Raw genomic sequence first — 14,655 nt, 5'->3', positions numbered from 1 at the left:
AGAATAGCTTTGCAGTCAGTGGAAGGTGAGGGTGGGCAGCACCTCTGAAAATCACCACATTTATTTAGGTACCCATTTATATGGTATTTATTTAGGTAAATATCCATTTAGATGTCTAACTTTAGACACCTAACTTTGAAAATCTTGGCCTCTCTGCACCCAGTTCACTATTTCCAGGCACCTTACACCCCTTGACCCCAGCATACCCCTTGCTAATAAAAGCTGCAATGACATCAATATACACAGGACCATGGGGTGGGGGGGATGGTGAAGAAACCACACAGGGCATAACCCACCCACCTGAAATGTATGGGGTTATTCACCCCACCCCAATAAAGGGATCCGGAAAGACTGTCAGAAAAGAGACTTGTCTCTCCAGTCGCGGCGAGCCACAAGGCATGCGTGCAAGAGGCACAGCAACAGCACATCCAGGGAGCAGCTGAAGACACCGCACTTACTGTGGTGGCAATGAGAGAGGGAAGAACACAGAACGATCATCTCGAGGGAGAAAGAGACGGGGCGAAGTGGCAGGTCAGGCTCCCCCGAAGGGATGCAGGGATGGGACGGAAAGGACAGCCATGTTCGGGCTGCCCCCCCCGCAACCCGGTAGGATGCAGGGAGGGGATGGAAGGGACAGCCATGTTGGGGCTGCCACCCCCCACCCAGTGGGAGGCAGGAACGGAGGGGGCCGCGGAGGGGGGGCGCCCCCAGCCGGTGGGAGGCAGGAACGGAGGGGGCCGCGGAGGGGGAGCGCTCCCAGCCGGTGGGAGGCAGGGACGGAGGAGGCTGGGCGCGCCCCGGGCGGAGGGAGGCAGGGACGGAGGAGGCTGGGCGCGCCCCGGGCGGGATGCGGCTCTCTCAGTTCCCCTCAGCAGGCGCCGGTCTCTCACCTGGGTGTCGGGTGGCGGGGACGCGGCGCATCCCCCAGCTCATCCCCCGCCGGGCGGGCGGCTCGCCGCTGCCCGAGCAGCTCGCTCGCTCGCTCGGAGGTACTGGCAACGGGGGAGGGGAGGGAGGGTCGCTTTTCGGGTTTCTCCGGCACCGGCTCCCGCCCGGCGCGGGCGGCTCGTTAGAATACTGCGCGGCTCGCCGCGCTGCCCAACTGCCCTGCGCGCGACACCCAGCGCGCGCGTGCCCAGCAGATGCGCGGACCCGCGCCACACACACGCGCGGCCTCCCCCACGCAGACACGCCCCCGCCCCCGGCCGTGCCCGCGCCACTCCCCTGAGGCGAGGCGACGCGATCCGCCCCTCCCACATAGCCTCGAGAGAACACGCCCCCTACCAGCGCGGGTCCCACTCTCCAGCCGCGTTCCAATCCAGCCATCGGGGGCGTCCGCGCTCTGCCTTCTGCGCAGTAGCTTTCTGCGCCGTTCCCCTCATCCCGTTTTCAGCCCCATGCTAATTAGACCCTTCAGGAGGCTGGGCCAGCGTGCTCCTCCCTTCCTCTAACCGCACAGTGGGCGTCGTCGTACAACACGATGCCGGTTTACGACAGTGTTATTCCTGCCTTTTCGGCTGCCGTTAGCAACCGATAAGGGCCTACCGGCTCCGGGCTGGCGTCGTGTGTGAGGTGAGGCGACGAGGGTTAGCTGGTGCCCGGGCTATGAGGCTGGACTTGCCTCGCCACGCCGGCGATGCCGTGCTCCTTCCTGGCGTGGGCTGGCGGAGCGACACCAGGGGGCCGGGGCCGCTCGGGTCCCTCCCGGGGGAGGAAGGGTTGGAGCGCTACAAATTATCTTCAGGGAGCAAAGCCCGCCCCGCTCGAGCCCCTATTCCCCTCGCAACCCTTCCCGCTGCGCCCGCCCGCCCCCGCAGCGGCTGAGCTGCCCCCTGGGGAAGGCGGCAAGGGGTCGGCAGGATGGGCCGGTAAGAGCAACGGCCTCCTCTACCCCGCGGGGAGAAGGGCCTCCCCGGTACAGACCGCGGGCGTTTCGGTGCCAAAAGTGCCCCTCCGCAGCCCTGGGGTCATCTCCATGCAGTGAAAACCCCCAGCCCGTCTCTAGTACCCACTAAGGACGAGTCCGTTCAAACAGCTCCCGCAGCCTCAAATAATTTCGGTGCCAGGGCCTCCGCGATGCGGGGCTAGAGGAGTGTGATCAGCCCCACACTCTCTTAGGCTTGGCATTGGCACCTGTCTGCGGGTGATTCCCCCCCATGGGAAGATAGGCAGCTTGTGATCACACCTATTGGATCAGGCCCCTTGGCAGCCAAACACCTATGGCCCCAAAACAGCTGGGAGAGGAGGAGCAGCTGCTTTATAATCTTTAGCCCAGTGGTTAGAGCACTCACTTGGGATGTGGGAGACCCCAGGTTTTTAAGTCCCTTCTCTGCTGTTGAGATGATGCGATCAGGAATCTGCCACCTCCCAGGAGATCTGGATCAACAGAGCTCCTGCTACAGAGGGAGTTGGGGCAGAAGCAGGATTATTGCAAAGTCGTGGTAGGAAGGCAAGGTAGAGTTGTGATATAAGTTTGTCTATAAAACTCAGGGAAGAGGGCCAGAAAGGATTTTGGCAGTCCACCCACAAGGGTGAAGAGCTGAATGACTTTGTTCATTTATATTAAATCAACCAGACCTTAGAAGGGGAGACATATATAAAACACCAATTGTGTGACATTTGATTCTTCAAAAGAAGGGGAACTGAGGCATGGTAGCATACCCACCTCCAGAGGGTATTATTTTTCAGTGGCGTACTGAGGGGGACAGCGGAGGGGCCAGGACAGCGGGTGCCGGCCTGTGAAGGGGGCGCCGGACCAGCCCTTCTGCACCTGCACGAGGCAGGGGATGCAGGGGGCTCTGAGGGGTGCCCCTCAGCGCCTCCCCCCGCCTCCTCCCCCACGTCATGAGGAGCCGGCCCGGCCCCCCCCGTTCCCCCATCCAAGCTGGTGCAAGACTGGAGTGGCAGGTAAGTGAGCAGGGGGATGGGAGGCGTGCCAAGCTGGCCCTTTATGACGGGTGGGAGGACGCAGGAGGCTCTGCGCCCCTCAGAGCCTCCTGCACCCCCCATTCCCTGCATGTTGTGAAGGGCCAGCCTGGCATGCCCCCCCTCCAGGCTGGGGGGGTGAGGTCGCCCCCATCCGAGCCGGCTGCAGAGGTCATCCTGTCCAAGGTGGCGCCTGGCTCCGGGGCTGGAGCAGCAGGTAAGTGCTGGACCGGTCCTTCATGCCAGGCAGGGGGCAAAGGCACAGGAGGCTCTGAGGGGTGCACCTCAACACCTCCCTCTCTCCCTCCATGCGTTGTGAAGGGCCAGTCCAGCCTTCCTCCCTAGGCCGGGGGGGTGAGGCCACCCCCATCCAAGCTGGCTGTGGGGCTGCAGCAGGAGAGGTAGGCGCTGCACGGTGGGTAAGTAAAGAGGGGTGGAGCCAAGGCTTTATTTGCGGGCCCCCAAGTCTCCCCCCTCTCAGATAAAGATCCTCCCTCCCTGGGGCAGCTGTGGGGAGGTGCTGGCTCCTGCTCTGCATGGGGGGGGGGGGGGGGGTTTGCAAATGTAGGCTTGGTCCCTGGGCGCCGGAAACCTTCAGTACGCCACTGTTATTTTTAAAAGATCAAACATAATGCCCAAAGCAATTCTCATGACTGAATTCCACCATACTGAATGCTGTATTCTTTTCAAGAGGAAGATGCACACTTTGGTTTTAAGTATGTTCTTTCTTTAATCCTTTTCAATATTTTGTTGAATAAATGCTGCTTGAAAATAAGTGAATGGTGATCCACTTTTTCTACTTCAGATAAAATAAGAATCTGGAACTTAAGTTATTTTCCCCCTTCTATACACCAAGCTTCATCTCCACCAGATCAGGTTTCTGTACTCTGCTGGTCTCAATCTTTCTCTCTCCCCCATCGCCTTTGAGTAAAATATAAGCCCGTGGCTGCAATCCTGGCCTGCAAAAATTTTTTATTTTAGTTCAAAGGCTTTTTATTGTCATATAGGATTTTGAAACAAGGTAGGATTCTGGAGTGTGCTTAATTGATATGTAAATACCAAAAACCGTATTCCATCTTGCAGGTGGATATGGTTACTCTCTGAGCTTTGATAACAAAGTGGAAGGCGTAGGCATGGTCTATGGATGCAGTCTGTTCTGTCTGTGGGCATGTGAGAACTGTGAAAATTTTCCTCAACTTCTGCTGTCTAGCCTAACTGAAGCCTTACAACATTCCACTTACCTACACTGCATAGTTCTTAATTAAGGAGTTACTCAAATAGCATTAGTTTTTTTAATTGTTATCTTTATTATAAGGGATGGGTGAAAACCTTCTGCCTGGGCTCTTAACTTTTCATAACTGGAAGGATGTTTTATAGTGCTGGAATTAATAGAATATATTAGGCAGCTTTGACATACATGAAGATTTAGACTAAATTAATGTCCTGCCAACAGTATTGTGGTGGTAGTCAGGTTACTAGTCCAGGACAATCACCCGTGATAAATAGAAATCAGTCTCCCATCAGATTTCAATATCACTGAAAATGACTTATACTTCTATACTGTATTTGACTTGGTACTGCATGACATTTGGATTTAAAAAAATCAGATATCAAATGAACTTGACATTAAATGGATTAAAACTACTCACTGCTGTAATTGTAATGTAATCAAAATGTAATTGTAAATGAGGAATCATCATTGAATGGGTGAAGTCCCTTGGTGAAATCCTGCAGGGATTGGTTCTTGGCCCTATGCTGTGTAACATTATTAATGAAGAAAACAAAATCACTGAAGGTTTGCAGATGATATAGAAATTGGGGGAGTGATGATTAATGAAGACATGTCATTGATATAGAGAGACCTGGATTGCCTGGTAAGCCTGAACAGACAGACAATATGCTTTTTAATATGGCTAAATGTAAAAGGAATACATCAAAGAACATAGGTCTTATTTACAGGCTGGGGGACTCTATCCAGGGGAGCAGTGACTGTGAAAAGGATTTGGGGGTTGTGGTGGATAATCAGCTGAACATGAGATCCCCGTGTGATGCTGTGGCCAAAAGAGAGAATGCTATCCTTAGATGCATAAACAGAAATTTTAAGTAGGAGTAGAGAGGTTACTTTACCTCTGTATTTGGCACGGGTGTGACTGCTGCTGGAATGCTGTGGCCAGTTCTGGTGCCTACAATTCAAGAAGGATGTTGACACATTGGAGAGGGTTCAGAGAAGAACCATGAGAATGATTAGAGGATTAGAAAACACATCTTATAGTGATAGATTCAAGGAACTCAAACTATCTAGTTTAACAAAGAAAAGGTTGAGAGGTGACTTGATTACAGTCTGTAAGAATTTACATGGTGAACAAGTGTTAATGAGCTCCTCAGTCTAGCAGAAAAAGGTATAACATGATCTAATAGCTGAAAGATGAAGCTAGACAAATTAAGATGGAAAATAACTTCTCTCACTGTTAAAAATTTATGCTTTAACTGTTGGAACAATGTGGTGGATTCTCCATTTTAAATCAAGATTGGATTTTTTCTAAAAAAATCTGCTTTAGGAATTATTTTGGGGAAGTCTTCTGGCCTCTGCTACACAGAAGGTCAGACTAGATGATCACAGAGTACATCCACACTGTAATAATAAACCCATGGGCATGGCTATGGCTGACTTCGACTTGCGGGACTCAGGCTGCAGGGTTAAAAATTGTAATGTAGACATTCAGGCTTGGGCTGGAGCCCAGCTTCTTAAATCCTATGAGTGGAGTTGATCTCAGCACCCAGGCTCCAATCCAAGCCCTGACATCTGCACTGCTATTTTTAGCCTCACAGCCTGAGCCCCAGGAGCCTGAGTCAATTGACCTGGGCTCTGAAACTGTGCCATGAGTTTATTGCAATATAGATGTACCCTCAATGGTCTCTTCTGGGCTTGGAATCTATGAAGAAGCACTGACATGCTATCAAAAACTGCACTTCATTTAGAAGGATGGTGTTGTGGTTAAATCATGGGGCTAAGAGTCAGGAGGTGAGTTCATATTTCCATCTCCGCCAAAGATTTCCTATATGACCTTGGGCAAGTCGTTTAATATCTCTGTTCCTCAATGTTTTCATATGTAATGTTTGGATAATATCTTCCTCCACTGAGGTTTTGTGCTTTCTCCAAATTTTGTAGATTTGCTAAAGGGGCACAGCAAACAACATATTTTAAAATATTCTGTCCATATGTTAACATCTTAAACTTATTAAAACAGAAATGAATCAGATTGTTACACTTTTCACCATTTATGCTCTTCTTTTCTCAGGTTAGATAAATACAGACTCACTTTTTCTTTGTCAGGTTCTGGTCAATTTCGCGTCCTGGTTCTCAAGCACTAGCACAGTGTGGCACAGCTTGTGTTCCCAACGCTGCAAGGAGATGGTTTAACTTTAAAAAGAATCATATTTCATGAAAATAATTCAAATTTTGCAGAACTTTAGTAAAACAACTGCCACCCTCAATTTTGGTTTCAAAGGGACACCATCAATTTAAGAATCACACTTCTATCTTAAATTTTTACTTATTAGTAACACCCAAGATTGCAATAACTGAGATGTGAGAGAGAAAAAAGAACATGGCATATTAATGTGGTAACTCAGTCACCTTAATGTAAGATACCACAGTAACCTTTTAAATTACTGAACCAGCTGGACAACTTCAGAAGTGTGACTTGATTGACTTTCATATTCATTTGTGGGTTTATTCTATTTTTTTTTTAAATTACTTTCTTCTATCACCAAATACTCTGGGATTTCAACTTCAGATCAGAAAACAGGCAAGCCCATCTGCCTTTGTTTCAAAACCAATACCCAGTTGCATTACCCAGCAGGGAGGCAAAGAAGTAGATGTTGCTTTTACAAAGTTCAATCAGCTGCTTGACAAAACACAATGAACACAACACTTGTTTATAATCTAGATTACTGCTATAATCCTCATTGTAGCCAATCAGTATTTCTTCTAAATTATAAGTTTTGGATGAAGTATGCTTGAGATTCTCTACAGAGAGGTCAGATTTGTAACAGGAAGAGCTGAAAGAGACTCCCTTTAAGCTAATGGGGAAGTTCTGATTGGAATTTTGTGACTTGGACTTGAAACACCCCTAAACTTCATCTTTCACCTAAAGTTCATCTTTAGTTCTAACTGGAAGGTTCTGTTTCTCAGAGAGAAAGCTGTAGTTTCTAAACTGACTTTACTATTTTTGGTGCAGTATACCACTTGTGCTGGGTGGCTCTTGGATGAATGTGAGACTGAAGTGTTCTCTTTTAAACTGTGTAATACATCTGGTGAGTCATCATGCAGATCTTACAAGCAGCTTCATAAATACCAGATGGCAATAAAATTAAAAGTAGTAGCTAGTAGCAATTAAGTGTTGTTTGTTATAATCAGGAAGAGAGTGCTTGTGGGAAGCTGCCAAATTATTTACTTAAAAAAAAAAAATTGGAAAGCCCAGTTTCATCGCTACAGGGAGGAAACAGAACAAAGTTCAGGATGCAAGCTTCATCATGCAACCATTAATCCTTGCAAGGCCTGACTGGCAAGTTTGCTGTTTTGATCTGCATGTCTCTGGGAAAAGATGAAGCACACATCTGAGAAGTTTCTCATTAGCAGACTGGCTCAAGACTGCCCACTTTTATACCTCGCAATGCGAGGTATATATCTGTTTATCCAGAGTTTCAGCTAAGTGAGAGTTCAAGAGTCTTGGACACTTAATGCATTCTCCATGTTTTCTCTACTTCTGTCCTAAAATCCAGATTATTCCATTTTACTTGCTCCTTACATTTGGAAATAATGGATCAGAGTCCAAACATGTGAAATGGTCCCAACTACCATTGTGTTTGGCTCAGTAGAAATAATAATGGCTGCTCCCTTTCCTTTTTAATGGTCATTTCTATTTGGCCTGTGTTGAAGCTGTCAGTGACCCATGAGCTTTTTAAAGGTTAAAATATTTCACTTTGGGTCTTCCTTCCTGTCTATTACACATCCAGCCTGTCCATGCAGGTTACCTTGGACCTTCCTTCTGGTATATTATACATTTAACAGGTTGCATACATGTCATTCTATTTAACAAGCTTTCTTTGGCAAAAAATCACATGTTAAAGGGACCCTGCCAAGAGTTGACAGGTTAATTTTAGTCCTATCTTAATTCACACATATCTGGATTAGGAATGGCTTTTTTGTTGCAATGAGGAAAAGCCAAATCCACTCCTTAATGTGCAAACAAACAATGCATGAACTGTTTCCTATCATAAGTGATAGCTGCTGCCTTGGTTACAATGAATCATACTAAAGTGAAACTTACTAATTTTTGCACAGCACTTTGGAAGCATAGGGCCAGATCCTGGATTGCTTCGGGCAGCACATGGCATAACTCAGTGTGTGGGGCCAATCAGTCTCCCAGGTACCCAGCATTAAGTAGATCAGCCAAGTAGATCCCACATGTGTTTCAGCAGCTGAGAATCGCCCAAGCATCTTCATGCCTGGTGAGGGGAGGAAATGGGGAAGCATAGAAGTAGCTGTCAAGCCCCATACTACCAAAGAATTTCCCTTGGAGGGGGCAATCTTCTTCTACTGGGCAAATCCTTATCTGGGCTTGGAAGTGCAACCAATGCTGCTTATTAACTATTAAATAGCTCTTTTCCTTCCTTGTGTTTGATGCTTTTTAAAAAAATATTTTTTAAAAGTTTAAAATCTGATTTAATTTTTACTACATATGCTGTCTGATTACTCTGCATTTCACTTAGGTGAAATTGACTAGAGTAATGTCCAAGCTTTGTTAGTCCATTTCACACCCCAGTTCTTATGCTGTAACCCAGAGGTTCTCAATCTTTCTCCATACCAGGACTAACCCAGAACCTCCATCCTATTTAGCAATAAAGGAAGGATGAGGTGGTCATAACTACCTGCTGAGTTGTGATTCATCCCTGATGAAAATCCATACACATACCCAATGCTTTTGTATTTAGGTTTCCAGCATTACAGGGGAAAATTAATCCCCAAACAGTCATTGAATTACAGAAAGTTCTATAAACGCTTTTTTAAAATAAAATCATTTGGGACCTGAATATCTTTAGGTCAAGTATTTGGAGCAGTGTAGGGTTATTCAATTGTTTTTAGATCGATTAGAGGTGGGGTAAATAGATACGTAGAAATGTCCAGAGAAGAATCTCAATATGAGTTAATCGTTGAGGTAGACCATGCTTTAGAGCAACCAGTGTTAATTATTTTTGCAACAACTCTTCCTTATGAGTAGTCAGGAGCCCAGTAGACAGTATAACTACTAAACCCTTTCTATTTGAGTAGAAGTGTGCCAAGCAAGTATTTGAGTTGGGGTAAATGCACATCTTGAATTTAATAGGTACTTGATATCGATTTAGACAGTCCAAGTACCACCAGAGTTGGTAAATTGCGGCCTAAGGAACGCTTGCTCATGGGGGAGTTTATCATGTTAGTAACCTTGTTTTTCTTTAGTGTATTTCTCCCATTACAGACAGCTGCCTTTCCATCCAGCTGGAAGATAAGCAGTTTTGTGTGGACCAAGTAGTTCTGACACCATGAGCCATGCATCCATCTGGCTATTTTAGGTACCTCTCTGGCGCCATCACCATAGGGTCTAATCACCTCATGATCTTGAATGTGTTTATCCTCAACAGTCCTGGGAGGTAGAAAATTACTGTTTATCCCCATTTTACAGATGAGGCAGAGAGACCAAGTGACTTGTCCAAGATTACACAGGGTGCCTGTGGCAAAGCAGGAATTGAATCCACATCTCCCACAGCCCAGACTAGCACTCTAACCACTGGACCTTCCTTCCTCTCCAGTGTATTATGGGGAACACAGCGCTATAGTTTCTAGCACTAGCCTGGGGATCCAGCAGACTCCATGCAGCCTCCACCATGCACCAATGGGTGGAGGAAATGTACTTTCAAATAATTCTGCTCACGTTTCTTGCCGTTTGATAGATTGTTTAACCCTCATTCCTTAAACGACAGGTGAGGAAAATCCCTTGGTTTTCACATGACAATATCAGAAATAGTTGCTCCTTTACAGTATAAAAAGTGCAGCCTGTTTGGATAGTAACTTAACTTATCTCCTTTGGTTTATCTTAGCTTTTGACCTTTCTTGGAGTGCTGTGACCCCTGCCTGTGCGGAATGGACCCTGTTGTTCTGAGTTATGTGGACAGTTTGCTGAGGCAATCAGATGTTTCCTTGCTGGATCCCCCCAGCTGGCTTAATGACCACATCATTGGGTTTGCCTTTGAATATTTTGCCAGTGACCAGTTCCAAGACTTTTCTGAACAAGTATGCTTTGTCAGCCCTGAAGTGGCTCAGTTCATCAAGTGTGCCACCAGCCAGGAGGAAGTAGCTGTGTTCCTGAAGCCACTGGGCCTCCCACACAAGAAGATGGTGTTCCTGGCCATCAATGATAACTCCAACCAGGCTGCTGGGGGCACCCACTGGAGCCTCTTAGTTTACTTCCGAGACAAAAACTGCTTTGCCCATTATGACTCCCACAGTAAGAGCAACTCTGCCCATGCCAAGCAGGTGGCAGGGAAACTAGAGGCATTTCTGGGCAAAAGAGGCAGCAAAGTGGCCTTTGTAGAGGAAAAGGCACCTGCCCAGCAGAACAGCTATGACTGCGGAATGTATGTGATCTGTAACACAGAGGCTCTGTGTCAGGGGTACTTCAGGGGACAGCAGGAGCCAGTGTTGCAGCTCCTCACTCCTCCTTATATCACACAGAAGAGGGCAGAATGGAAAGCTCTCATTGCCAAACTTGCATGCAAATGATGCCCCCAACAACTACCTTTCCAGTCTCTAGCCTCCACCCCCAGTGCCTGAGGGAGATATCTAAGTATAGGATTTCTGTGCAGAAAGAATGTAACCCCTCTAGCATGGCTGCACCCTGCACTACCCCAGCTGAAAACCCTTCGTCTCCTCTACCACCTATTAGCCTTCAGATTTAAGTACTGGTAACATCACTTTTTGCATTCAGCAGAACCTTCTTGAAGGCAGTTTTATGACTTCAAGCACTTTTTTACCTATATCAGACTAGGTTGCTGAAGATTCCTCCGCCATCCACAGTAAGCAATGAGCCCTCACTTGGTCTATAGACATTGCTAGTCTAAATATAATCCAGTTCAGTGATGTCCATCACACATACATAGGGCCTAAATTTTAAAAGGACAGCTCTGATTTGTGCCTGCTTTTAATTGTGGTTCCAAATTATAGGATTTAGCTGCACAATTATGCCTGAAAATCTGATACTGGGATACCCATATCCTTTGATCTGACTGCGCAATATTGCACCTGCAAAATCAGATGTAAAGGTGAAGATCATTTACAGGTGCCTCAAAAGGTAAGAAGAAAAAAAAAGTTGTTCTCTTGCTGCTTTAACGATGTATTATGAAGGTCTGAATTATTTTCTGCTTGTTTTTATATTAGAAATTGTTGTTTTTTCTACCCTGGAAGACTGAACCACTGGAAAACTAGTAGAAGAGTGACAAAACAAATACTAAAAGTGAAACCTGATTGAGATGGAAAATAACCTTTTCACTGATTCAACACATACTTAGTACTAATATCCTACAAAGAGGTGGAAGAAAAGCCCCAGATTCCACACCTCTACTCCTCCAGTTAAGTTTTAAGACAGCTCAGAATACACGAGATCACCAACAACTTCTCTAGCAAAACCCAGGACTTCACATTCCTGATATTTCTAATGTAATGACCAAGAAGAAAAAAATCTTTTGGGTCCTTTCATGCATTGTAAAAAGCAATACTGGCAAAAAAAAAAAAAAAAAAAAAAGTAGGGTCTGATTTTTCAGAGGTGTTGACATCAATGGGAGTTGGAACACTTCTGAAAACCAAGCTGTTAGTCATCAGTATACTGGTGTATCATACCAAATGCAAGTGGTTCAGTCAAAATAGAAAAGCCTTCATGCCATCATTGGATTACATATGGGATCCAAGAAAGCAGAGCTCATTATCAGAAGGGATGTTGAGGGAAGAGTGAGGTGTCAGTGTAAAATGAAAAAAGCATGAATATGTAATCTACTGCCTCACTGGAAACGATGGGCCAGTGTAAAACAGCATAGCTCCATTGATTCTGCTTCATACTACATGAGCATGTGGCCCAATGAACTTTTCCAAAATGCCCAGTCAACTAAAACAGTAGTGATTATGCGGGAGGAGAGTTAAAGATTATAATGTAATGACTTTTGCTAGACTTCCTGTGCTGATAGAATGGAGGGTTTCCCTCTGACTCTGCTTTCTCTTTATCCTCTTGAGTACATGGGAAAAGTTAATTCCACTGACCTATGTCTGAAATACCTGGAACTGTGACAAAATAGGGTTGTTAAGTCACCTTACGCTAAGTGCATTGCCTAGCTGAGCACAATATTCTGCACTGCTTGGACACCCTGCTACTCTGGGTCAAAAGTGGGACAGTGGGTTGGTTGTTTCTAAGGTAATTTGCTTGTTTTTCCTCTCCATTCCTATTTATTGCCCCTGCTGCAACCAAGAACTAACACACACACCCATTTGCCCTGCAGCCCTGGTGTGCAGACAGTTACTTCTAATATCCATTCCAGATTAGCTGTTCAGTTAACAGACAGATACTTCTGTTTGTGGTGTGGTATCCGCATTAGGCCTCCCCTCAGAGAGAATGCTTTTCCAGCTTTGAATCAATCCACCTCAGACTGCTTCTTCCCAATCAGATGTGTCACTTGGAAAATACAGTACCAAGAATAAAGAAAGATACCAATTTAAAGAAGTGTTTTCTGTTTTGTAGAATTGGGTTTGTTTTGTGGGTTACATTTATAAAGGGTATGGGGTAGGGAGCCAGGGAAGGAAGGATGTTAAAATAACCTATTAATCAGTAATAATAAATGCCTTACTCTTGCATAGCTCTTTTCATCTAAGTAATAGAATTACAGCCCGGAGAGGAAAGTTGCTGTTGCCACCTTTTGCTAAGCAGCCCAAAAGCAACAATATTTCTGTTTATTTGGTAGTTTCTCTTTTACAGTTGACAGCATGAGTCACAAGCAGGTTCTTACTACATTTTGGCACCATCAAGAGCAACTGAGCCATGGGTTGTGGAAAGTTGGAATTGACATGAAGTTTTCAAATCACTTAACTCCTATATCAACTAGTAAATGGATCAGAGTAAGGGGATGGCCATAAAAAAAAGGGGGGCAAAAAAACCCAAAAAACAGGAGACAGAAATTAACTCCTGTAAAACCATGTATGATGGGGTGGGGGAATATTTCCAGGCTTTAATTTAGTATCTCTGCTTCTCTTATGCTGGATGACAGCTGCAGGATAATTTCTCAGATGAGTAAAGATTGGTCACAAGATCTAAATAATGTTTGAAGGAGGGGAGGGGAGTGCATTGTTGCTCAGGGATGAGAGGAGACTTTGTGATCAATACTTGTTATCTAGCAGAGCCATAAAATAAGGAGGTGGCCTAGATTTGTGGCTCAGTTGGGCCTAGCTCTACAGCATAAGGACCCAATCCTAGAAGGTGCTCTGTGCCCTCAGTTTCCACTAAAAGTATTGCAGTGGAAGTCATTAGGCCATGCTTTCATTATTTATCCACACTAGCACAGCTTCTACAGGAGAGACTGCATAAGGAAGCCCCCCCACATTCAAATATTATGTAGGCACCCTGTACTTCAGGGGCCTTGCAACTTAATTGGGAGTTTACAGTTGGGAAGATCCTGGGAAACTGCAACTCCCATGATGCCTTGGGGAAAAAAAAGAGAGACTCTTCCCCTTCCAGGGAGTCAGAGAAAAGCATTCGGGGGACTCCATTTTGGTGCTGGGGTGGAGCACAGCCAAGTCTGGAAGCTGCTGCCTGACTGCTGCTGGCTACTGCCTGCTGCCGGGGTCCCAAAGCTGCTTCTGAGAGCCTGCTGGAGTTTGATCGAGCAGGGAGCTTCGGAGGTTGGTGGCATTGCCCAAGCCAGGGCAGGGACTGAGCCTGGAGCTGACTGAGGTGGGCCTGCAGTGAAGGTGGGGTGAGCGTGTTTGAGGCAGGGCGTGTAAAGGAAGGGGCACAGCAGAGAGACCTTGACTGGGCCTGAGAAGAGGCAAAGAGAGAGTCCCTTCAAGCAGGGCCAGGACTGCAGACATTTGGTTGGGCCAACTCCAAACCTCCAGCTTGATACCTGGGCTGAACTGGTACACTGAACCAGCAGAGTGCTGCCTGCTTCTTCAGATCTTCAAGCAGGCCCACGCAAGCAAGGGGTTAGGGCTCTGAATTCTAGGGGAGTGCGCACACTGGAGGTGGGGTAAATCGTGGCAGTGTAAATGCCAGCTAGACAAGTTTCATTTAATACTGTCTCCTATTTTTATTAATTGATTTATTCAGCTGCCCCTGTGGATTTAAAATAGGGATGTTTAATTTCAGTCTTGTGCCATATTTCCTTAATTTGTTAAGTAAAGGTGTGTTAACTCTAATTTAAGTATATTGGATGTTTAGTTTGCATAATTGCAATTGTTAAGTTAGACCTATGTCTCAGATAATTATAATTATTAAACTCGGTTTAGTCCTAGAAGCTCCCAAGGCCTGCTATTAAGTGTGTGCAGGGGCCAGCCAGGTGGAGGCACCGCCAATTTTAAATTCCTTTAAAAGTAAAGGGACTGCAGCAGGGGGGTGGATTCCCACCTATCCTGCATCATCACTGGGATACCCA

General features: G+C 46.2%; 3 protein-coding genes across 7 annotated transcripts in view; 1 reads left to right on the top strand and 2 right to left on the bottom strand.

Moving 5' to 3' along the window:
* MYO9A (myosin IXA) overlaps positions 1–1,191 on the bottom strand; it is a 372,546-nt gene extending 371,355 nt beyond the window's left edge. For all 3 annotated transcript variants that reach the window (XM_067555993.1, XM_067555992.1, XM_067555994.1), the window contains exon 1: positions 891–1,191. The gene's annotated coding sequence lies outside the window, so the exon portion shown is untranslated. The remainder of the gene's footprint in view (positions 1–890) is intronic.
* A 260-nt stretch (positions 1,192–1,451) lies between these two features.
* SENP8 (SUMO peptidase family member, NEDD8 specific) lies at positions 1,452–12,683 on the top strand. Of its 3 annotated transcripts, none has more exons than XR_010921340.1 (3): positions 1,452–1,572; positions 10,066–11,040; positions 11,189–12,683. XR_010921340.1 is itself a non-coding variant. In XM_067556002.1 (1 exon), the coding sequence occupies exon 1, from the start codon at positions 10,109–10,111 to the stop codon at positions 10,745–10,747; it is 639 nt and encodes a 212-aa protein (XP_067412103.1). In that variant the 5' UTR covers positions 10,066–10,108; the 3' UTR covers positions 10,748–12,683. The 3 variants fall into 3 exon arrangements, 1 of the variants encoding a protein (XP_067412103.1); XR_010921341.1 differs by having other exon boundaries at positions 10,066–11,315; positions 11,402–12,683; XM_067556002.1 differs by lacking the exon at positions 1,452–1,572 and having other exon boundaries at positions 10,066–12,683.
* Positions 6,241–14,655, bottom strand: part of GRAMD2A (GRAM domain containing 2A) — a 92,113-nt gene continuing 83,698 nt past the window's right edge. Inside the window, exon 11 of the mRNA XM_067555997.1 lies at positions 6,241–6,327. Coding sequence (XP_067412098.1) covers positions 6,294–6,327 — 34 coding nt within the window. The 3' untranslated portion in view covers positions 6,241–6,293. The remainder of the gene's footprint in view (positions 6,328–14,655) is intronic.

The sequence above is a fragment of the Emydura macquarii genome, unplaced genomic scaffold (genome assembly GCF_026122565.2).
Source record: "Emydura macquarii macquarii isolate MOO-44397 ecotype Brisbane River unplaced genomic scaffold, CSIRO-AGI_Emac_v2 contig_1644, whole genome shotgun sequence".
In the NCBI taxonomy this organism is placed as follows: Eukaryota; Metazoa; Chordata; order Testudines; family Chelidae; genus Emydura; species Emydura macquarii.
Note: the sequence above shows the minus strand (reverse complement) of the source record. Positions and strands in the feature narration are given on the sequence as shown.